Source organism: Camelus ferus, chromosome 12 (assembly GCF_009834535.1).
Source record: "Camelus ferus isolate YT-003-E chromosome 12, BCGSAC_Cfer_1.0, whole genome shotgun sequence".
NCBI lineage: Eukaryota > Metazoa > Chordata > Mammalia > Artiodactyla > Camelidae > Camelus > Camelus ferus.
This window is the reverse complement of record NC_045707.1, coordinates 15,664,306-15,689,349: the sequence shown is the minus strand read 5'-3', so window position 1 is coordinate 15,689,349 and position 25,044 is coordinate 15,664,306. Positions and strand designations below refer to the sequence as shown.

Below are 25,044 nucleotides of genomic sequence, written 5' to 3'. Positions count from 1 at the left end.
AGTGGTTTTTACTTTCAGGGAAGTTTAGAAAGTATCGGTAGTGGAAGAGATGGACTTGTGAACGCAAAGCTGTGAACTTGAACATAAAGCAGAACAAATAAGGTTTACGATAGGAGGTTCAAGGAGAGGACTGTAAAAGCTGCACTTGAGTAAAGGGAATAGTCTGGCATGGAGAAATACAAAAGGGAGGTCATTAGGGCCAGATGATGGAAGGCCTCGAATGCCAAGTTGAGGATTTTGTTAGATAAACAACTGAAACAATTGAAGGTTTTGTGATCAGGCTTGTATTTAAAAGATGCTTATGGCAACAATGTAAAAGGTATATTGGAAAGGTGACAGGCGGATAGCATGGAGACAGATTATGAGGCTCTCTTGAGAAACCAAGTGAAAGCTATCGAGGGTGGGGGGCAGCAGAGGCGGAAAGGAAGGAAAGGATTTTGAGACAGTGTTGAGATGTGATTAATGGGACTTGGAAACTCCCTGTTCTACAGAGAAACTTCTCCACATTCCTACCCTTTTCACCCTCCCTAGCCCCACCTCTCTTTCACTGAACTTGGCTTTACCTCGACAGGCATTCTGTGTCTGAGTAGTGCCTGCCTTTCTGCACATGCTTCCCTGAAATATCCTGGGGTCACGAGTCAAGACTGCTACTCTCCTATATCTCCACTACAGTTTCCCATCCATTGATTTGTTTGTTTTGTTTTTGGCCTTGTTCTGAAGTTGTAAACCTGTGCTTTGAGCTCACATCTAACCATACTATATTATTCTTATCTTCCCCTTCATTACAGTGGTTTGCCAGCCTCCTTGCCTTCACTGGGGACACTAGCTTCCAACTTCATTTTATTCTCAGTGTTTCTCAGTGGGGGTGCTCTTGGCATTTTGCATTAGGTAGATCTTCCTTGTGCAGGATGTTCATCTTCTTATCTTCCTCCAAATGCTGGTAGTACCCCATGACATTGTGACAACCAAAAAAAAAAAAAAAAAAAAAAAGGATTGGGGGAGGAACCCCAATAAGATTCCAAAGCATTTCTGAATGTTCCCTGGGGCCAGTAGTGCCCCCAGTGTAGAATCACCTGGCCCACATAAATGACCTGTCTGATACTTTGGACTCATAATTTCTTGATTTTCCTTCTTCTTCAACCTGCACATCATCTCCCTTCATCTAGTCTCAACTTTATCATCACCCAGACTCCACCTCTGAAATGTGCATTTGGAAAAACCTGCTCTCTGACTAGAGCCTCCTGTCCTTCCTCCTGTTTCACTTTCTTAGTACCACTGACCTTACTCTTTGGCCAAACCAGGACACCCCAGCCGTGGATGTCAGTCCCCTTCCTGGCTTCACTTCCTTTCCTGCCAGACTCTGCCAGTCACTTCAGTGAAAGTCTCACCCCTTCCTCAGTTCCTGCCCCAGTCCTTTGTTCTGTCAATTCTAGCCAATTCTCCAGACACAGGATTTGGGTCCTGTAGCAGCACTGATGAGAGTTAGGAAGTTGGAAAAGCTGCTCATTTTAGGGGCCTTCTTCATCTTGCAGGGAGAAAGTGCAAAGGGACCTTAGGGGCCACCTTCTCCTAGCACACTAGGGTGACTGTCTTTTCTCCATAAAGGTTATAAGGGCAAATGGCAATTATGCAAAACTGTAAATTTGAACTTATTAATCAGAATCAAATTGCCAGGCACTGTGTTAGACTCCTGATGGAAATAGATAGTATTTCTAACCCTAATAAAAACTATATGAGAGAAGGACATTATCCCTGTTTTTATAGTTAAGAATGCTGTGGTGTAGAGAATAACCTGCCCAAGTTAATATTTTGAGTTGTTTCTGTCCAGCATTTTCCTTCTGATGCATAGATCCTAATATATTGAACTGGTTTTGAAGGATAAATAGAATTTTATCCTGTAGGCTGGGAGGATGGTGGTGACATTGTAGAGGAAGGGGAGCAATAGGAGGTAAGGCACAGAAATGGGACAGGGCATAATGTGCACTTAAGACAGTGAAAACCAGAGAGTCAGCCTAGATTTCTTTTCCAGGTTTCATAGTCAGTGGAGATATATTGCTGATACTGCTGAACTTTTAGGATTCACTCACTGTAGATTCCCAAAGCAGATTATAAGACTGTTTCCCACAAAGCATTAATTAATTTCTACTTCTAACACCTTCTGACCTGATTTTCTGTCATTTTGAAACACTCTCTTTTATAGGATTTGGAATTGGTAAATCCTGTACAAGCCTAGTTAAGAGACTGTAGGAAAACTTGGGAGGTTTGTGATCAGAGACTAATATTAAAATGGTAACAAGTGGTGGAGGGTAATAGCTCAGTGGTAGATCACATGGCTAGCATGCATGAGGTCCTGGGTTCAATCCCCAGTACCTTCATTAAAATATAAACTAAAAAAAAAAAAAAATTAATGGTATTTGGTTTTGTAATAACTGTAAATGGAAAGTAACTTTAAAAAATTGCCTGAAAATTTTTGTAATTTTTAAAAAATGATTTTGGAGGAAGCTTCATCTGGCTGCTGTTTGTAGGATTAGCTGGGCTTTACTTTCTAATTGTTAACAATATGTTTTACATGTATATGTAAATAAGAGTAATTTTTCTGGCATCAGAGCTTGTGTCTCATGAGTACTTTACAGCTCCAAACTTATTTCTTTTACTAAATCTCTATACTATATAAATCATTAAATTTGAGTAAGGAGGTTGCTCTTGATGGGTCAGTTTGAATGGCTGGCTTTGGTGTCACTCACCTTTGACTTTGGCATAGCGTAATCCTTTGCTTGATTAAAATTTGATGCTCTTGGTAGAATTTGGTTTCTCTGCAGAAGGTTCCTCTTTGACTCATATATTTTTTGAATTGAAGGGAATCTAGCCCAGTGGTTTTCAAACTAGCTTAATTGAGTTCTTCAGAGGAACCCCAGGGACCAGTTCTGGGAAGATGGGAAAATCTAAAGGGCTGAGCCTGTGACCTTCCACCCCAGCAAACCTGCTTTGATCCCTTTCATATGTCAGCTTCTAAGTTATCATTTGAAGAGAGGATTCTCCAGCAACAAGAGTTTCAAAACCACTGATCTGGCTAACCTTTGTTCCATTTCTCTGACAAATCATGAACTTGATGACCAGCAATTCTGACTGACAGTCACACCCCCAAGATGGTGGCAGAGCTTAATCCAGCACACTTAATCCCCCACCCCAAACCTACCTTCTCTCCTGTCACAGCTCCTCCCACTCTTGTTGTAACTCTACCCATTGCATAGTCCCAAGAAGAACAGGATTTATATTTAGTTTTCTGTGACTATTCTTCCTTCATTAGGAAAAAATTGACCCTCAGGTCTCCCTGGTTAACTTCTTTGCTTCTCTGTAACATTTAGTGGTGAAATTGTTCCAGAAGAAAATACATTGCCTAAAACTTGGGAGTTTCCACTTTCCTTTCTTTGGCTCAGTGTTCCCTTTGCTGTATTTGAGGGCACACAAGCAAGAGTCATGGCTCAGGAACTCTGTTTTCTGACCTTAGAAAAGTTTGAGACACTGTTATTACTCCCCAGATAATTTTAGCATCCTCCATCAGCTGCCTGCCTCACAGCTGAGCATTAAGGAGCAGTTGCAAGATTAAATTCTGTGTGTGAAAAGGAGGAGACTGGGAGGACGAGAAAATCTGGGAAGAGAAAGTGGATGAGATTTTAATTATAGAAATCTCATGGCAAATATTTTTTTCCCTCAAATTTGGATCTTCAAAATGCCATCTCCCCCTCCCCTAGTCAATGACCTTCACATTTTTTGTCAGAATAATGCTAGTTGCTCTGAGCGTCTCTGAGGAAAGTCTAAGGCCTGGATCGTGATCTAACTGAATTCAGAAGTATTGTGCTTCAGTGTTTAGTATTCTGAGAGTCAAAATGTTAAAGTACCAAGGACCTACCTTGGAAGAAAGCAATGGTGTAGAACCTTTCTCCCTGCGTGTCTCCTATTTAGCAAGTGCTTCACTACAAATAAAGAATGGTCACAACGTTATAAATTGACTATACTTCAATTAAAACAAATTAAATTCAATTAAAAAAAACAAATAAAGGGTGGTGATATTTGAGTGGGAGTTTCAGAACAATTCAAGGCAGCCATTGGTGTATACATCTGTATCTTACAGATGCCTCAGTGCTAAAAGAATAGGACTAAAGATGAAAACTATTTTGATCTTCTTTCTTTAAAACTATATTTCTGTTAAGACAGTAAAGGGAAAGGAACCTCTGAGCTTATTTACCCAACTAACCACAGTGTAAGTACCTTGCCTTGGAGAACAATTGCCTAAAAATAAACCTGCCTGCTGATTGGCCCTGACTTTCATATATTGTATTATTGATGTAATATACTGTAGATGATTACCCAAGGGGTGTGGAAACACAAGTTCGAGGCCAGTTCTAAGTTCCTTTGTAGATATAATCCACTGTGTTTCTACATTTCCATTTTTAGGGACTCTTTCAGACAGATACATTGGTGCAAGAGGGGAAAAAAATACACGTACAAGGACACTCACCAAAGCACTATTTGTAGTGGCTGATAACTGGAAATAATCCAAATGCCCATGAAAAAGACTAGGAATTAATTAATTACATTTATAGTCGGGGAGGATTGCCGAGGTTACCAAAGTCTTCTCTGTTGCTAAATCAAGGAGATGTTTGTTAGCCTTGGTCTTAGATGACCTCTCACCACTTCTTCCTGCCCACATTTTTTCCTTCTCTTGGTTTCACTAGGGGTGTCCTGGTTTTCCTCCTACCTCTCTGTCTGTTCCTTGTCATTCTCTATTATCACCTCTTCTTTGACTTCTGACTGCTAAATGTTAGAGTCTCCAGGACTGAGTTCTGGTCCTTTTCATGCGCTACACACTCTTTGTAGATGATATCATATACTTCCACGGCTTTAGCACCATCTGTGAACAGGCAAGTCCTAAATTTATATTGTTAGCTCAGCTCTCTCTTTTCAAGCTCTAGACACATGCAGCTAATCACTGGCACCATCAAATGGATGTTTTAGCTAGCGTGGCTAACACTGCATTCTTCGTCTTCCCCATCCCCAAGTTTGCTCCTCCTTCACAATTCCACACCCCAGTGAACAGTAGTTGCATTGACTCAGCTGCTGGAAACCTGGGGATCATTCTTGACTTCTTCCTTCTGCCCTCATTACTAATCCTATTAATTCAGCTACTGAAATATATCTCAAATCTATTCATGTTATCTCCAGTGCCACCACCCTGGACCAAGCCAGCATCACGTCTCATTATTGCCACCTCCATTCTCAGCCCCTTCCAGTCCATTCTCTGCACACTTATCCAGTGCTCTTTTAAAAACATGACTTGTCATTTCATTGTACCTAGGATTAAATGCAAAATCCTTAATGTGGACTACAAAGCCCTTGCCTTCCAGCATCATCTCCTGACCTCTCCTTTTCTCTGTGCTTCAGCAACACTGGACTTCTTTGTGTATCTTATACACATGAGACTTCTTGCCTTGGGAACTTTGTGTGTGATATTTTTCTCTGCTTGAAATTCTTTTCTTGCTTTGTTTTGCCTGGCTAGCTCCTTCTGGTCAAACTTCAGATCTCAGCCTAAAGGTCATTTCCTCAGCAAGGCAAAATGCCTTCTATAGAGGTTTTATTAATTTACTCTTAGTATATTAGCTTTTTTTTTTTAAAGCTTTTCCTACTTGATAGGAAAAAAATATTCTTAGTGTGGTTTGAATTTTCATTTTGAATTTGAGCATCCTTATTGTTGGTTTAAGTGTCATTTGGTATTTTCTGTGAACCATGTGTTTATATTTATGCCCATTTTTCTATTAAGTTGTTTGTTGGTTTCTTACTGATTTGCAAGAGTTCTTTGGATTTTAGGGAAATTAGCCTTTTGTCTGGAATATAAGTTGAGGATATCTTTCTAGCTTGTCACTTGACTTCTAGCAGTTCTAATTCCATTTTCTTCCATAATCTTTTTATGGACAGTGAAATCCCAGAAACTTTTGGAAGTCTCTATAAGAAATCTCTACTCAGTTGCACAGTATTACCCAGCCTGTGGAATGAGACAATTACCGATGTTTGATTGTTAAAATTTGAACAGTGATAGGAATGGAAGAGATCTTAGAAATTCTCTCACATAGGGACTTAATTTCGTAGATGAGACCCAAGTATCTGAAGTGATAGGACCCAGGTTACATAGCAGGTAGGCAGTGGTGCCAGATCCAGGACTTTTCTCTGCTTTCCATTTTGATTGAGATTGTTCTGTTTAACACACACTGAGGAAGTTCTGAGCTTATTGAGGGTATTTATGAGTTGAAAGTTGGTTTTGGTAGAGGAATGGCCCCTTTCCCATACTGCTCTTTGTTTCACCTCCTTTTCTTGCCCAAATGTCTTGTGATTTTTTTTTTTTTTTTGATCAGGCACAGTGATAGTTTTATTTATTTATTTATGGAGGTACTGGGGATTGAACCCAGGACCTTGTGTATGCTAAGCACACACTCTACCACTGAGCTCTATCCTCCCTGCAACTTGTGAATTCTGAAATTCTACCTTAACATAGAGAACTCGTAGCCCTTTGAACTTGCCCTTTCCTAGGGTTGGGTTGGTGAATTCTAGGCCTGCAGACCCAAAGAAGGCACATGTTGGAGATTCTCCAAGTCATATTGCAGCCTTCAGTGCTTGACTCAGAGGTCCTGAAGAAGCCAGGTTAAAGTGGTTCTGAGTGTTCCAGAGAGTTGCTGTAGCCTGGACCCCTTAAGCCTCCTTCATCTTCAAATGGAGAAAACCTGATCCCACCAAAAAGCCCTGGGACTTCAGTTGTTTCTCAGGGATCTTCTGATCCAAGTAATAAACATTATAAAATAAAATGATAAAAGTAATAATAAAATTAAAATAATAAAATTATATATGCCTATTTATTAAATCTAAAATGCCATCGACTGTAGGCTATGCCATTATTTTATGCATCACTAAGAAAAAATACTGCTAATTAAAAGGACGAAAGCTTGCTTAGTGCATAAGCTTTTCTCACATATCACTCATGCATACAGAGAAAAAGTAAAATAATTTCTCTTTAAATGGCAAGTCATAGTGTAATCTCCTTAAAGACATTTTAGGTGGCATTTAAAACGTGTGTAGTATCGTCATACACACTTACTGAGCTAAAGTGGCACTACCGACAGCTTAGACTAAATTCACACATGTACAGGTGGTATGACTACCTCTCAGTCATTTGGCAGACAAGGTTTTAATGTGGGGTAAATGAGCATCCTAGGATTCATGTAATGCTATATCCTTTGATTAATTCCAAAGTATTTTTATACATGTGATCTCTTTTGATCTTCCCAGCTTTGTAGTAGATCTGTAAAGCCATTTTCTAGATAAGGAAACTGAGTCTTAGAGAGGTTAAGTTACTTGGCAGAGATCACAGTTAATAAGTGATGGAACTGGGACTTAAACCCCAGATTTTTTGCTCTAACCAGTTGTTTCCCAGCATTTGACCTCATCGACTTGGATCTTTCTCTTATATCAGGGCAGATGACTGTAACAGTGCAGGAAGCAAGAGCTGCTCTGATTCTCTGCTTCTTTTGATAGAGTTGATTAAAGACAATTGCTGGCAAAAATAGGTATGCAAGAAGTGGTTTTCTTAAAGACTGAAAGAGTAAAAATATAACTTTAATTCGAGAACCTTCTCTTTTTTCCCCCCTCTTCTCTGAAGGTACCAGAAAGCAGCTGAAGAAGCAAACATGGAAAAGAGGAGAAGTGTAAGTATTTGGAAGCCATGGGTCATGTGGAACTTCATGGGCAGAGCCCATGTGGCCCAGCCACCTGCATCCTCTGCAGGGAATGGGCTCCATGTCAGCTGAGCCGGACATTTGTGCCAGCCGATCTGATTGGTGAGCCATTTGCTTGGCAGAATTTGGCTCAGGTGAAGAGAATTGTATTTTTTCACTGAGGCTTTCCTTTGGAGCTACTTTTTCTCTCCTGAGCAAAGGACAGAAGGCCAAGTTCTTTGCCTGCGGTTATAAAATGGCTTACTCCTCCTGCTCAAACTAGGACAGGGTTTCCTAGGCTGTTTCCTTTTTTCCAAATCAAACAACCAGAATGTCTCTCTGCATTTAAATGGTAGCAGCTGTGCAGCTGTTGTCATCTTCTGTGTTCTTTGTTTAAAGCAAACTTCTTGACCCTGTCTAGTTAGCAAGTTTCTCAGCGCCAGGGTCCATCAAAGGCAAAAACCTCAGAACCAGCTCCTGGCTTGTACCCATTTGTCCTCTTCCACTGGCTAACTTCCAGTTGGGCTGGATAGTGTATTTATTTTGAAATCTTACTTGATTTAATTTTATGAGGAAAACAAACCTCACATATTTGGGCAAGGATTCTTTAATTTGGCTAGCATTACAAAAACATCATCCTGACAGTTTTGGGTACCTAGCCTATTTAAATTAGTACGTAACATGCCCCTATTAGTTTGCTTTCTCTAAGCGGGCAATGCTGACTGGGTCTTTTGGGGGCAGGGGCGGTGTGGCGAGGTAATGAGGTTTGTTTATTGGGATAGGGTGACATGATAGTTGGAATTCCCAGAAATTTACCCCTCTTTTTCTCTTCCTGTTCCACCTGCACTTAGGACACAGAGAGACAGACCATTAATACCCCCATCAGTTATATGTTTAGGTTCTTTTCAAGCATGGAATATACCACTTCTTGAAATCTGTGCTGTTTAGGCATTCATCTCCAAAATGATTGGCTACCACTTTTCTGAGAAGCTCTTATCCTAGGAATTTCTTCTCTTCCTTGAATGACTACATCTAGGTTGTCTGTGTTTCCAGTCCCACTGCTATATGCCAAACATCCCCCTGCTTTTAAGATGAAGATTCCCCTGCCAAGATTTCAACGTTATTGCTCATTTGACCCAGCCTCTTCATGTTGCGAGTGAAATAACTGAGATCCAAAGAGAGGAAGGGATTTATCCAAGGCCCCTTCCAAGTCAGATGTTCCTGCAGAGAGGACACTGTGTTGTATCTCTTGAGTGTGCCTGGTCTGGATTCAGGCAGCCAATTTGGTCCACAGGCAACATTCACAGAGATGCTCACCCTTGCTGGGTGGGATGAGTAATGTGCTGGATGTCCCTTTGAGAAAGGAGGCTCTGGTTGTCTAGCAACCAGTGAGGCCCTTGAAAACTTGCAGCCTCCTTGACTTCCCACTGCCTTATTCTGAGAAAATACTTGGGAAAAATTTAAAACATGACACAAATGACGTTGACTAAAATGTGACCTTATTTTGTAGGCCCTACCCCTACTCTGAAACAGTAGAGTGTGTAAAGAGAGTAGAAAGAACAGTAAGAGACTGTCACCCAAGTTCAGGATCTGGGAGGTGACTGGATGCTGTGATTGATCACCATTGTGAGGTGTGGCTGGAGGAGTAGGGAGGGCTGCCCATTTAATACTAATTGTCACCATTTATTGGGTGCCTATTTATGTCGAACACTGCACTCTGTGCTTTAATGTTGTCCCATCTGTTCTCCACAATAGCCCTGTGTGGTAGTTTCCAGAAGTTAAGAGACTTGCCCAGGGTCACTTGGCTGGATGGAGCTGGATTTAGATAAGAAATATGTGTTCATTGTAGGAAATACAGGTACTATACATAAAATAGATAAGCAACAAAGATTTACTGTAGAGCATAGGGAATTATATTCAATATCTTATAATAACCTATAATGGAATATAACCTGAAAAATATATATGTAACTGAATCACTTTGCTGTACACCTGAAAATAACCCAACATTGTAAATCAACTGTACTTCAATTAAAAAGAAAAAAGAAAGAAAATACAGATAAAGAAAGAGAAGAAAATATAAGAGGCCCATAACCCACTGTCCAGTGATAACCCAGCTGTCTCAGGCCAATGCTCTTTCCATTGAGCTGCCCAGTCTGCTTTCAGCTCTCGCTTTTGTCCTGTACCTTCTTGCTTCTCTTTCTTCCCCAGAAAGACCGTAGCCACTGCTTCTTCCCCATCTTTGCCTCAGGTGCTAAAGACCTGGACAACTGATTGGCCTGGGTGGTGCTGCCAGGGGTGCTGGGAGGCTCTGGGGCCATTAATGCTGTCAGAATTTACAGCCCTGCCCTTCCCCTGCTTGTCCCCACCGCAGCACTTTTGAACTTGTATCCCTAAGCGCTCCTTTTAAAGAGCACATTTCCTCCTCGGTTAAAATGCCTCCCTAAGGGATGTTCTCTGCCAGGCCTTTGTCTGGAACATTGCAGGTACTCCATCACACAAATCCCTCTCTTTTAGGTCATCAGCAAATGAAAGTAGAAATGACAGCTTTCAAGCTTTCAAGAAATGACAGCTTTCAAGAGTAACATCAAAATTAGTTAGTATTCAAAAAAATTTATTTGATATGCCATAGAAGTCTTTTGTGATGTGAGGATGATGCATAATTTTATTTTTGTGTTCACTTTTATTTTCCAATAAAAGCACATTAATCATGAAAAGAAAAAGAAGAAAATACAAATGTCCATAAATCCCTGATCCCCAGAGGCAACCTGTTAACTTCCGGGTGTCTTTTCTTCCAGACTACTTTTCTCTGTTTGGATTTATAAACATACATGTGTATTATAAAATGGGATCGTGCTATCTTATAACTGGCTTTGTTCACTCAAAAGTATCCTATGAGCATCTTTCTGTGTCAATAAATACACTTTGATGACATGATATATCTCTGAGAAAAGTAAGTGTCCAGTTACCAAGGCAAAATGCCACTTTGGTTCTCAGGGCTCCTGTTTGGGCAGGGCAGGGCAGGTGAGCCGGTGAAGTCAGAGACATAGATGACTCAGCCATTGTGTGGCAGGAGGTAGCACAAAGCTAAGAGTGCTGCTGGCGGTTAAGGTAGCACCAGCTTCCAGGCCTGTTTTTTAATTCTCTCTTCCAACAAGAAAACTTTCTGTGCTGCTTCTGTTTCTGAACCATACATGCTTCCCCCAATGAGTTATCATGTCAGCTGAGATCTAAACACTAAAATCAAGCAGTTGTTCTTCTGTCATCTTTTTTTTCAAGCCTTGGTGCTACTTGATGAAGTGGCTCTCAGAGTATATTCAGAAGAGTAATAGGGTGAGAGACTTAATTCCCAATATAGCTGCTAATCCTGTTTAATTCCTCAGAGTCTTTCAGTCCTAGGTGGTTTGTCCTTTCTTTCTTAGTTGAAAGACTGGTGAGTCACAAGGCTACAGGAATGGAGAGTAAGAAGGTATTGAAGTTTGTGGTATGTTGGGAAGGTATGGCTGCTTAATTTACTTAGGAGTGCTTTCAAAGTCTGGGAGATTGAATTTTACTTCGTCAAGCATGTTTCCTCTATTATTGTGGAATAACATTGACAATTTCCAGGTTGTTTTCAGTCTGTCTTATATGTATAAATTAATTCCAGTTTGACCCAGGCGAAAGAGAACTGTCTTAGATGTGCAAACACGTGTCCTTCAATCAAGAGATGGGGTGATATTGGTGTTTCATTTGAAGCCTGGTATTTTTCCCAAAGGATCTGGAAAATAGTGAATTTGCTGATAACAGAATTTACACATAGACAAATGTAGAGAAGAACAGGGGGAAAAAAGGGGATTGAGTTTTTATGTAAAAATAAAATTTGACTGCTCATGTAAATTATGTCAGATATGATGAAAAATCACTTATGCAAATATACGTGAAAGTCTGGTGACTGCTTTAAATTTCCACAAATAGTTTCAATCACTATCCACAGTTATTGATATTGCATAGTTTAAGCTATCCTGCATCTTTGTCTCATTTAAAAGAAGAAAAAAATAACAGCAGAATCAACTATACTTCAATTAAAACAAACAAAAAAAAAACAGCATTCACTGTGTAATTTTGTGGCATATAATGATGAACCTTTATTAATGCATATTTACAGGGTTTAAAGTAACTGGTATTTTGCTTTTTCTTTCTTGCTTTCCCCATTAATCTTTGGATAAAAATCCCTTGTCTCCAACGTAACTATCATTAGATCTGGGCTTTCCTTTCTTCTCATTTTGTCCTTATAAGGCTATCCTGTTTTATCACTTCCTGCTTTAGCTCCTGACTTTTTCTCTCTTCCCCTCTCCCTCTCCCGGGGTGGATGCTTTCTCCATGTGGCAGGGCTGTAACTGTTCACAGCTGTCTGAAACGCCAGTGGACCAGGAGCAGCTTGGAGTTTTAACTTTCATTTTACAAAGAACAACATGTTTGAATGTTTCAGCAGGCAAGTTATAACTGGCATTTACTTCTTGTTCTTCTAGAACACTGAAAATCTCCCCCAGCACTTTAGAAGAGGGAACCTGACTGTGTTAAAGAAGAAGTGGGAGAACCCGGTGCTGAGAGCAGGGTCTCTCCCAGACTCAGTGCGAAACAGCAGCGCCGAGGTCAGGCACAGAGGCGACCCTCCTCCCGCTGAAGTGGCCAGCAGCTCTGCCTCTGGGGTCGAAGCTGACCAAGAGGAGCGAGTCCACCCCAGACCTAGATTCGGATCGCCTCCTGAAGCCCCTATCCAGTGCCCGTACCCTCTCATCGAGGACAGTGAGCATCTTAAAGATCACTCAACAGAAAGTAAAAAAATGGAAAATTGTCTGGGAGAATCCAGGCAAGAAGTGGGAAAACCTGAAATGAGTGAAAACACAGAAGCTGCAAACAAAATAGAGAAATACAATGTTCCTCTGAACAGGCTTAAGATGATGTTTGAGAAAGGTGAACCAGCTCAAACCAAGGTAAGGATTGGGTGGGTTTAAAACCTGAAAAAGCCAATTCAAGTAAATGAACAAAGCTGCCTTTCTAATCTAGACAGTTTGAGTAGTGGCGAGTATGTGGTCATTATGTCTTTTGATTCAAGTTAGATGAGTAGTTAATTAAAAGTCTCAAATGAATTAATTGCATTAGGTATTTCTGAGTCTCCGACCCAATTTCACATGAGATCAAGCACACATTGAGATTCAGGACAATGTATAGAAGTTAAGAGAGTTTGATGCCTATTGGATTATGTGTTTTTGTAAGCTTGCCCTTTTAACTTGTCTTCCTGTGCCTTTTGTCATTTGTAGCTTGGGGCGGGGGGTGGAATTACTGCTGAGTCGCTCTCCTGTTGGACACAGCTGCAGGCTGAGTGTTAAGGCCAGAGTTTAACATTAAGACTGAGGCTTAGTTGTCTCTGAATCCTTCTCTTCTTCTCAACTTCCTCATCTTTGCCTTACAACAAATGTTTTCTATCAGCTAAAATCCTATCCCAGGAAAAATCAATGAAGATAGCCAGACTAGCTGTAGCCTTTAGGAGTTTTGACTTGCAAATGCACAGGGCTGCATTTTCCTACAACTGCTAATGAAATCTGATCCTTCATGTGGATTGCAGACCGGGTCCCCAGAGGGAATTACTTAACTAGAAAATGAGTTACATATGCTGGTGACTTATAACACAATCCAGGGGCCGCAGTGCTGGTAAAGTTTTCCAGTTTTCTCATACTTTCCTGCATATCTGGCTTTGTACATGGGGTTGGTTTGTTACAACAGTCATAATAATGAAATAAACAGATCTGATGGGGAGCAAAGCCATCATTTACTCTAGATTCCATCTCGATGGGAAAGCGAAAATTTTTAAGCTAAATATTTGGCCCAAATCTCTACATTTGGGAAGTAATGGTATGAAGCATTTTTTATTCTGAGATAAAAAGTAGATAATTTATAGTATAATATATAATATAGTATAATCCTCAGTTACGTTTGGTGTGATTTAGTCGTCATCTCTTGTATCTTACAGCAGCTGCCTGTTGCTTTTCTACCTAGAAAAGTCTCTAGTATTTGGGGATCATCTGTTTGAGGATGTAGAGTTTTTAAACGTTTGCAAAACTAGAACCCTTTTCTGTGCACGAGTTTTAACACTGAAACCATTTGGCAAGAGATGTAACCACAAAGCAATTTTATGACTTTTCTTAAACTCTCGTCCCTCTCAATTTTGAGTCCTCAAGGGCTACTAACTCCCTCTTTCCCCTTTATGGTCTTAATAAATTTTTTTTTGTTTTACATTCAAATGGAAGAAGAATTTTAAATGGAAGGAAAAAAATGTCAGAAATCCTAAATAGAGAGGAAGGGGCTTTGTGGTGACTCAAAGCACCATTGTAAATCTCCTCCTCTCAGACCCTGTAAGGGGCAGGATGGCTGATGTCACGTCAGCACACACAATGCTGATTCAGTGTAAAAGGCTGGTGCCTGTCAAAACTGGCCTAAGGTAGGAAATGCCTGGGACTGCAGCAAACAGAAATGCTGATTATGTGTAAGGATCTGGTGAGAGACTTCTTTCTCGTAAATGTCTCATGCGAGATGGATTGGAACAAGCGTATCTCTTTGTGGCTGGTCGGAGTGGAGAAAAAAAAAATCCTCATATAAATAAAGATCCTACTAGATCAGGCTGGCACTGGGTAGCCTGATTGCTGACGATTTAGGAAGACAGAGGGGTTCTAAGATTGACCTGGGCTTTTGGGGGGTCTTTTTAAACTTTCTGATTAAATAGTCACTTGTCATTTAATGGACTGCTTTGGGAGTGTAAAACACAGCTGCCCTTGGTTTTATAGCTGCTTCTGAATAAGCATCATTATCCATGTTGGAAACAGTCTAGATTACTTTAAAACCGTTTGTCTAATATTTCAATAAAAGTTTTTTTTTAAAGTTTTGTCTAGTTTAAGGAATAACTAATCAGTTTGAAACTAGGTTATGGTTATTGCTAACATAATTTCAGCATGGATAAGGCTTTAATCAGAAAGTTATATAATTGGATCTTTGGAAGGAAGCTCTGAGAAATACGTAGGGACACTAGAAATTCTTGTAGGAGCAAGAGGATACAAGTAAGAATGATTATCTCAGAGCTAACAAATGAATACTTCCGTGAGACAAATGAATATAATAGATACAAATTGTGCAAATCTTTGTTTCTGTAATTGAATTTTGGAGAACTGGGCTGAATCTCTAACCAACTAGCTGGGCAGGGTCAGGGAGCACACAGATAATGGAAATGCCAAATCTAAATCTTTTTATCTCCTGAATCTTTTTATCAGAGTTATTTGCAGGAGACAAAATTAACTGGCTTCTCTTAGTCTGTCTTGCTTCCTTTTGTCTGGGATGGTTTCTCTTGTCCACTTTTCTTCCTGATCTCTTCTCTGCCTTCCTATTTTTTTTTTTTTTTTCTCTCTCTCTCCTAGTGTAGTCTCATCTCTTTCTCGGACTCCAAGAGATGAATCCCAAAACTAGATTCTAATCTTGAATTCTTAACCCAAGCTTCGGCCCTAATTTTCTGGTTGGCTTCCAAATCATATACCTCTTTGTAAATATCCCTTAGGCACTCAAATTCAAGAAGGCTAAAAAAGAATCCATTATCTTTCCAACCAAAACCTGCTCTACCCATCCCGTCCCTTAATGTATCACCATTCACCACATCTCCTGGGCTGTGAAGTGTGGAATCCGTTATTCTTTCTGCCTGCCTCTTCCCAGTCACTTAGTAAGCCATCTAAATAAGTCTTCCCTCTATACATCTCTCAAGTGTGGGCCATTCTCTCCAAGAGGTTCCATGTCTAAGTCTGTGTTCAACCTTTTAGCGTAGAATTGCTACAGCCTCCCCCATTGGCCTCTCAGTTCTTTCTTTCGTCCATCCTTCACACCTTTGCTATTTATTTTTCTAAACATAGTTGTAAATTATGTTACTCCCTTGATCAGAAACTTTCAATGCCTCAAAATCTATATTTAATATTTGGGTCTCCCAGAGTCTGAGCTCAACCTACCTTTCCAGTCTCATAGTCAGTCTTATACTGAAGCCCTAGATTACTCTTCATTTTCTAAATTATTCATGCCTTTCTCCTAATTTCTACCTTTTGAAATCTTACTCCTCAAGGTCTATCAAGACGATGAGACCTTACCTCAGTTTTTTCCCAGATGAAATTGCTTTTCACTTTCCTGACCCTCCTGTAGAATTTTCTTTTTACTTCTCTTTGGCCACTTATACATGCTTCCTTTAATAGTCATGAATGAACTTGTTCATGCCCAGTCTATAATTTCTTTTAAAGTAGTGATGCTTTTATCCCTCAGTGGTCAGCACAATGACTTGGCTCTTAGTATTTATTTAATAAAAGGAAGAAAATCTTAGAACTCAACTGTTAAATAATGAGAACTGATTAAAGACTATTCCTTACTTATCCTCTATCTTTGGTGAACAGATAGGTTACTCAGGTCAGATGGTTTAGTTGAACATGATGGTTCTAATTCCTGTAAGCAAATGAGCAGTAGATAGCTTAATGTAACCTATTGGTATGAGGACAAGAAGTCCCCCAGTGACATACACTGAATGTGGTTTAGCACCCCTGACTTCATGTATATGTTGATCTGGGTTTTAGGTAGCCAAGGTAAACTTTTCTGGGCATCCTTTTGGGAAAAAGATAGCTGATCAAGCAGTTATAACCAATATCCAGTTATCATCATGTTGGCATTTGGATCCATAATCATCAGAGGCCAGGATGCAGTTATTCAAATGACCAAACACTATGGGGAGCATGTGAAAGGCTCCTTAAATCTCAGTTCTTTCTGTTTGGCTCTTGACGTATTTGGTTCACACAAATCCTCAGATAGGAGATTAAAGACCAAATATTTGGATAGTATATTTCTACCATCATAACCTGTTTAAACTATTGTCTTTTACTTGGGTCAGGATTAAACCAATTAGTTGTAATGTGAGAAAATAAGGCTGGAATATGGATATCTCTTGATTCTTTTACACACTGACTACTGCTTCTTCCATGCAGTGTTTTCATTGTCTGAGAGAGGAGTTAGATAAAGAAAAGAAAAGAGAGAAGAGTGAATGCTTCCTCACCAAAAAATCTGTTTTCTGGAACACATAAACACACTCACACATTCACTCTTTGGGAATTAACCAAGATAGGAGGCAGTAATGAGAGAGTAATGATAAGTTTGTCCATAAGTGAATAGAATGAAAACTATTTAGAAAAAAATTTGTTTTCTTTATCCCCCCCCCCCCCATTATTCATAGTTTTTGTTTGTTTGTTTATAACGGAGTTACTGAGGATGGAACCCAGGACCTCATGCACATGCTTTACCACTGAGCTATACCCTCCCCTCTCCCAGGAGGTAACTGGGTTGGTTTGTTTGCTTGCTTGCTTGCTTATTTATTCATGGTATATTTATTTTAATGCTTCCAGTTAGTTATATTTTAATTGTGTTAACTTACTTTATACTACAAAGATACAACAGCTAAAATAGAGGTATCTAAATTAAAATAGAAGTTTTCCCTGTCCCATCAACCTTTTTACTTCTTTGCTCTTTCTCTCTTCTTAGATTCCTAAGCCCTTCAATGTCCCTTATAATTTCTGTTCTTATCACCAGGATCATCCTATGTATGGTTAGCATCAAAATGCCAGCAAAAGCCACACATGTTAATATGAGAGTAAAACCATCTTTCTTCAAACGGTTCAACATTTTTGTGGTTTCTCTTCTAAGTTCCTGGAAGTGACACTTGTGTTTTATTTAGTTTTACATAATACTGGTACATAGCAGTGTATATGTGTTGATGTAGTGGAGTGAGTCCTTGAGAAAATAAGTCATTCAAGCTCAAGTCTGACCTGTATTCATCACATATTTTATCCATGGCCAACTAATCTGTAATCTACATCAGAGAAACAATTTATATTTGCCTACTCAAAGAATGGGTAGGTGTTCGTAAGGAATCTCTACAATTTAATTATCCATAATGTTTTATTTTCTCCTTTCTTGTTAATAATTACATAATGACATATGCAATTATGACTTATCTATTTAATGTTATCTTAATAAGGTTTTTCTTCTACTTTGTTAATGTCTTAAGTAAATTATTTGGAATTATATTCCCAGAAGAATGCAATTTTGAGGATGTTCATAATTGGTATTAATTGTATATTGTTAAATCATAATTTTACGATGGGCTTAAGGAAGAAAGGGATTTGAATAACTGTGAACATCACTTTGGGGTCTAATATAGTCATCCTAGTGTAGCAGAGTATATTTTTAATTTACTTATCAGTGAATCATAAATCTTACGGTGACCTAACGTTAGACCTTCAATAGATACATTCCTAGTGCTCTAAGTATGGATAACTGGTTCTGTTAAGTAAACACAAGAATTGTCTGTTTTTCTACCAATGCTGTCTTCCTCATATATCCTGTTAAAGCTAATTTTTGCTGATTTATGATATTCACCTATAGTTTATGGCTGTGTAATTTCAAAATGTGATTTTGCTCTCAGTGGCACCACCCCCACTGATTTTTTCTTTAATATAATCTTTTTTAAATTGAAGTTGGTGTACAATATTATATGTTACAGGTGTACAGTATAGTGATTTCACAATATAGGTATTATAAAATATTTGCCATATATCCTTGTAGCTTATTTTATACCTAATAATTTGTACCTCCTACTTGCCTACCTGTATATTGCCCCTCCCCGTTTTCCTCTCCTCACTGGTAACCACTAGTTTATTCTCTGTATCTGTGAGTCTGCTGCATTTTTGTTATATTTACTACTTTGTTGTATTTTTTATATTCCACATTATCAATGACATCATACAGTATTTGTTTTTCTCTGTCTGACTTATTTCACTTAGCATAATGCCCTCTAAGTCCACCCATCTTGCTGTGAATGGCAAAATTTCATTCTTTTTATGGCCAAATGGTACTCTATTGTGTGTGTGTATGCACATTACATCTTCTTTATCCATTCATGTGTTGATGGACGCAGGTTTCAGTGTGATTTTGATTGACCTCTCTATAGTGGTGCATTGTTCCTAAGGACCTCCTACTAGTATAAATTAAATTTTATTTACCCTTAATTAGCAACTCTGAATAAATCTTTTGTCTTTTGTGGTAAGATAATACTGGATCCATGTGTAAAGATGCCAGCCAGGGAATCCTGATCTGTCTGTTTGTTGCCCTAAGTGGCTGTCCGTGGTATGCCAGCTAGAGAGCAGTCATCTCTTTTCTGCTTACTTTCATGCCGATTAACTACTTACTAGTAGTTTCATTAAAATAAAACACATTAAAAAATAATGTCAGGAGACTAGAACATTCTCTAAACAATGTTGGCTACAATCAAGTTTGGAAGGGCCAGAAAGACATCATTTTCCCCCCATATATCACCACTTCTGTCTTTCTACTATTCACTCACTCCTAGATTAGACAACATAGGTGTGTATCCAGAAGAATTTATTAGTCATTTCCTCTAGCCTTCTAATTCTTTGATGAGTTACAATGAGTGAGAAATCCCTATCAAGATCATTGACATAAATCCTAGGACTATAAGTGATTGTAAATGGTTATTTAATTCAGCTCACTGTTCTCAGGCAGCTAGGATGTTAAAATCTTTATTTTACAGATGGAAACAGCTGACGTCAGAGAAGTTAACTGATATGCCCACTGTCATGTGGCTAATATCAGAACAAGGACTGAAATTGTGTAGCACGCCTTTTACTATATAACACTATCTTCATGGATATTATAATGGCTATTTATTAGACAAAAACATTGGCCATGGCCTTACATATTTTTGAAATCTAAGGAAGCCATGAAAAAATTAAAACATATTAACAGCTGTATTCTCAAAGACTTTAACTTTCTATCTGCCCTCTTCCTGCATTTTATAATCTCTTAACTGAGGAAAAACATCAAGTCAGTGAAGAGAAGAAGTATATTGGAACGCAAGAGATTTGTATTAAAACTTTTGAGTTAGAAGCTTATGGGTTTGGGAGGTTTGTTTTTCTTACATAAATTAGTCATCTGAACAATCACACACACATACACACAGAGTAAACCAGAAAAAGCCAAGTAAACGAGGAAAAAAAGTTACCTTTGTCTGTTGTGTACAATGATAACCTTACTTACATAGCTAGTTTATACATGGTTTAGGTATGGTGTGCTATTTTGTGTGCCTTATCTTTTGTTTGGTCTTTTTTATATGGACCTTCCTTTGTATCTTTATAGTTCATGTGGTTATCCTTTTATGGCAATATGGTATTTCATAATAATTTTTAATCACCCCTCAGTAATCAGATTCTCTGCCAGTCTAATAAAAAAGCATCTTGGCAGAAACATTATATTTTCAGTTATTTTTTGCGGGAGGGCGATATATCTGGATGATGCTATCATGGTCAAGAATATAATTCATTAAACATTCTTCTTACATATTTTCAGCTTATTTTCAAAGATTATACGATTTTACTGCTAGCACAATCTAAGGACAGATTTAATTCCCTAGTAGTACCTTATAAGAATTTGATTTTTATCATTTTTATCTATTTATATTAGTTTAATAAATATGAGGTATGACCTCTCCTTCCTTTTCTTCCTAATTGTAAGAGTAGCACATTATTTTTGTAGAACACTTAGAAATACAGAATATGTAGAGAAATCCCCCCACCTGGAGATAAGTGCTCCTTCTATGTATATTTTTTACTTAAATGAGCTCCATTGTTTTTTCTCCAAGGGTCCCTGAAGAAGGAAATGTTTATCTCTCAGTATTTTGAGAAATTAAGGTCAGATTTTATCTGTACCCTATAATCTCCATGCATAGTTCAACAAAGTCCCATTTTCCCCTAAAACTCATCCTTCCTCCACTCTTCACTTTGGAGGACTGAGAGGGTCTGAAGAAAGGTCAGAGTTGAAAGGCTGAAGGATGTGGCTGGCAGAAGTAAGAGGCTTTCAGTAAGTTAAAGTGTTGAGAATCAACTTTTAAAGAGAATTTTTCCTGAAAATAGGGGTACCCGGGACGGAAATCCTGCTTTTTGCTTGACATTTAGGACCTAACTTACTTTATTTCTTTAAGAAAACTTTCCAGAGAAAAGAAATTCTACAGACTACTGGCTAAAAGCCCTAAACTCGTATTTTCTTACTGGTAAATGTTGATGCGTTTGATTTATGGAGTCACTGAGAACATTTAAGGGACGGTCACACTAATGAGAGTTACTATAGTCAGCTGACAGGAAGGAGAACTTGTGGGGTGGGGTGAGGCCAAGCCTTAGGAAATTCCAGAAAGTCTTGAAGTGTCTTATCTTTTCTGTCTTCTCTTAACAGATTTTGATGATTAAGGCTCCCTCAGGCATATGAGTAAAAAAGCCTGAAATGTGATAAAAATGTGTTACCTAAATGGACTTCAATATCAGAATTCCTGGGGTTTTTGTTATTTTTTTCTTTCTGTGCTTCTCTACTTCCTTGAGAAACATTGGAGGAAACCCCTCCTTCTTCCTGAACCTCAGATTACCACTTGTAAAATGAGGATTATAAAGTTCATAATAAATGCATTTGAGATCTTGGGGTTTTTTGTTTTTTGAAGTATAGTTGACTTACAATATTGTGTTAGTTTCAGGTATGTGGAGATCTTGTTATTCTTTATATTTGAATGGTTTGGAGGTGAAAAGGTATTGAAAGAAATGCTAATGCTTCATCTGGGATCTCATTAAAAACCATCTTACTTCAGAACCAGTGTCAGTATAACTGATTTTCGAAGACATTTCTCTATTTTTCTCTAGGACCACATGACTTTGCACATTCACTTTTTGAGTAGTTGAAAGAAAATAATTCAGAGTATTAATATCCTCATGATCCCAAAGGCTTTTTCGGACAAAAAAGGCTTTTTCTTACCTTATTTAACACAAAGATTTATATAAAAAGCTAGCAAAGATGGGGACTTTCCTGCATCTAAAAACCAAAGAAAAAGCCTCTGCCCTCGCAGAACATATATTCTGGTTCTAAATGGTCTTGCTCCCAGTACAGGCATTTCGTGTGTCACTACAAGCACAGACAGAAAACTGAACTCCTAGCAGGTTGCAGCATGTGGCACATACTCTTGGAATTGTGCTTGAACTTTACCTTTGACAGAATGTAAATATTTGAAATACTGCTCCAGTGTTGAGAATGCAAAGCCTATTCCCTTTTGGTTAAAAAAAAAAAAAAAAAGTGTATTCCAGGCTTTCTCCCTTTTTGAGTTTTCATAATGATCCTTTTACAGCAGCACTTGGAATAAATTTTTGGAATTTCCTTTACTTTAATTATCTGCAAATGAGAAATGTTTTTAAAACAAAAAAATATGGATGGAGGGTATCCTGCCAAACTTATCTTTTAGCTTTGGCTGATGATCTTCATTTCCAGATGGGGGTTTGCTCCCAGAGCAAGAATTTGTTGCATCATGTAAGTCATGTGGATGTGACTGATGCTGACGCAGCTGACCTGAGTACGCTGTGGCAAGGTTAGGGCTGCTACAGCTTATTTTTGTTTTTATTAAAACTAGATTCAACCAATAATGTAAATAGCAAAGCTGACTAGAGAAAGTATGCTAAATGTATATTGAATTTGCAAGAAACTATATTCTTATTGGTATGGTACAAGCAACCAAATCCTTGGCACTTATTTCTTAAGTGGTATCTTTTCTATCTCCAAGGGTGGGGAGGACTTGAAAAAGGGATAATTCACTGTCTTAAACTTTGTTGTTAGTTTATTAGTCCATTGAACTTAAAAGTTTAATAACTATGTACTAATGTTGAATTCAGAAAGGTGCTAAGTGTTTTACTGTTGTCTCCTGGCATATTGGATTTCGGGTATCTTTCTTACTTCAGGTTATCTAGAAATAAATTGAGATTTCAGTGACAGGATCTGCTTGAAGGCTGTCATTACCAGCTGAATAAATGTGACATACTTTCTGTGTATCATGCCTGGGAACATTCTGTGACACTCGGTGGCTTTCTCTTGAGTTACTTTTCCAGTCTTAAAATTATAGTTTGAAACTTTCATTAGAGATCTACCCTAGATTTGAGAAATTTAAATGTAGTCATTTACAGGAATCACAGGAATACTTTATTCAAAAATCTGACCTTCCACTTTTCTATTTAAAAGGGGGGAAAAAAAAGGCAGATCTCTGCCCTCAGTAAGCTTGCAGTCCAGTATAGGGATGCACAACAATTTGATAAGCATTGTAATGGAAGTGTGACCAGGTCCTTGTGAACAGAGGAAGGACTACATAGATTTGTGGAAGAGAGGTAGGGCAGATGCAAAAGGAATCTTGCTTAGCTTACACTGAGTCATGAAAGAACAGACAGTTAGACAACAGAAGGATAATCCGGGTGGAGGGAACTCATTTACAAAAACATGGATCTCTCAACAGTTTGCTTTTCCGGGAGGGTAAAGGGTGGAAAATACTCAGAGAAGGTAGGAAGGGACCAGATCTAGAACTGGTCTCCTGTGACATACTAAGCACTTTAGATTTAATTCAAGGAGTGATTAGGAATCCTTAGAGAATTTTGAACAAGAGAGTAAACACAGATTTATACTTAGGGGTAATTATTTTGTTTTTTTTTGGGATAATGGCAACATCTAGAGACTTGATTAGAAGGCAGAAGAACCAATTAGAAAGGTAATGGAGTAGTCCAGGGAAAAGATGGTGAAGACCTGAACCAAGGCAGCAACAGCAAGGATAAAATAGGACTGAGAAGGCCAACAGCAGATACTGCCATCAGGACTTGGCAGTTTGGAGAGACGTGTCATTTTCCTCTGGGATGTGAGGATTCCCCTCCAATGACTCAAATTCTGAGGCTTTCTAGTCAAGATGGTTAGGCAGTGTTGATTAGCAGAAAGCACTACCTATATAGAGTTACTTATTTTCCCCTGGACAGCTGTGAATATGTAGTGTTAATATTTATAATACTAAAAACATTCTGTAGAATATAAAAACTAATATAAAATCTAATCTCCTCTGGATTTTACTTACAGAGGAGATTTGCAGGCCTCCTTTTTGAACGTTGTGTCATTTCCCATCCTTGCTACAAAGCTTATAGCTGGGTTTTGTTTTCTGAACAGATTCTTCGAGCCCAAAGCCGAAGTGCAGGTGGAAGGAAGACCTCCGAAAACAGCTATCCTCTGGATGACTTGGAAATAGGCCCAAGTAAGCAGAGTTCCATGTGTGGGCTGTTCTGTAGGAAGTATTTATTAGTAGCAACGCCTTCTGCCCTCAAAGCCAGTGCTTTTAAAGGAAGAGTGGTAAAAGGAAGGCTGTTAGAAACAAGCCATTCCCAAATCTCTCCAAATAGCTTCTCTGTATTTTTAATCCATCCTTGTCAGTGGTAACCTGTGTTAACCAAAGGGCACCGGGATTACAAGTGAAGTACTGCTGTCGGCAGTTCTGGCTCCATAGTCATCCGGGGCTTGAGGGCCCCCGTGGATAGGCAGTACCCCCTGTCGAGACTGGTTATCCCGTATTACTGATGGTAACATAACGCCTGAAGATCAGAATTATTATGTTTTGAAGGGGGCATATTCAGGCACTTCACAAAAGAAAATATAAAATCAATAAATATAGAAAATTATCAGTCTCCTGGTAATCAAAGAAATGCAAATTAAAATGTTAAGTAAACCAAAATTTAAAAATATTAACACTCAGTTATGGTAAGGGTTCTCTTTTTAATGTTGGGAAAGTGAGTGAATGTTCCCTTATATATGACAGTTACAATCCTGATTTCCTTCTTTGTCCTCTTAATAGAAGAAGTTGATTATATTAAATGACAGTAGCCCCAAAATTCTAAGAATCTTGAAATCATCCAAATTGCATTTTATCTTCTAATAAAGCACATTGTTTGCATGCTTGCAGGCCAGTTGTCATCTTCGGCACTCAACTCGGAGAAAAGCGAGAGCAGGCGAAATCTGGAGTTTCCACGCCTGTCAGAAACCTCCATAAAGGATCGGATGGCCAAGTACCAGGCAGCTGTGTCCAAACAAAGCAGTTCCACCAACTATGCAGTATGTGTTCGGCATCATTCATTCATTCACTCATCCAGCAAATGGCCACTGAGCCCAGGAAATAGAAATGTCTTCCAGACCCTGACCTATCAACCCTGGCTCCTCCCTAGTCCCCACCCATGCTCTCCTCACGTAAATCCTCCCCCAGCTTCCTTCATAATCCTTACCATGTTCTAATCTGGACTTTGCTTTCCCAGGCCTCATTCCGACCCCACTCATTTTTTGT

At 38.8% G+C, this 25,044-nt stretch overlaps 1 protein-coding gene across 2 annotated transcripts in view; it reads left to right on the top strand.

Annotated features, from left to right (window-relative positions):
- The window catches only part of LIMA1 (LIM domain and actin binding 1), a 71,470-nt gene that overhangs the window by 26,722 nt on the left and 19,704 nt on the right, over window positions 1-25,044 (top strand). For both annotated transcript variants that reach the window (XM_006177709.3, XM_006177708.3), the window contains exons 3-6: window positions 7,706-7,751; window positions 12,269-12,733; window positions 23,883-23,967; window positions 24,670-24,818. In XM_006177709.3, coding sequence (XP_006177771.1) covers window positions 7,706-7,751; window positions 12,269-12,733; window positions 23,883-23,967; window positions 24,670-24,818 — 745 coding nt within the window. The remainder of the gene's footprint in view (window positions 1-7,705; window positions 7,752-12,268; window positions 12,734-23,882; window positions 23,968-24,669; window positions 24,819-25,044) is intronic.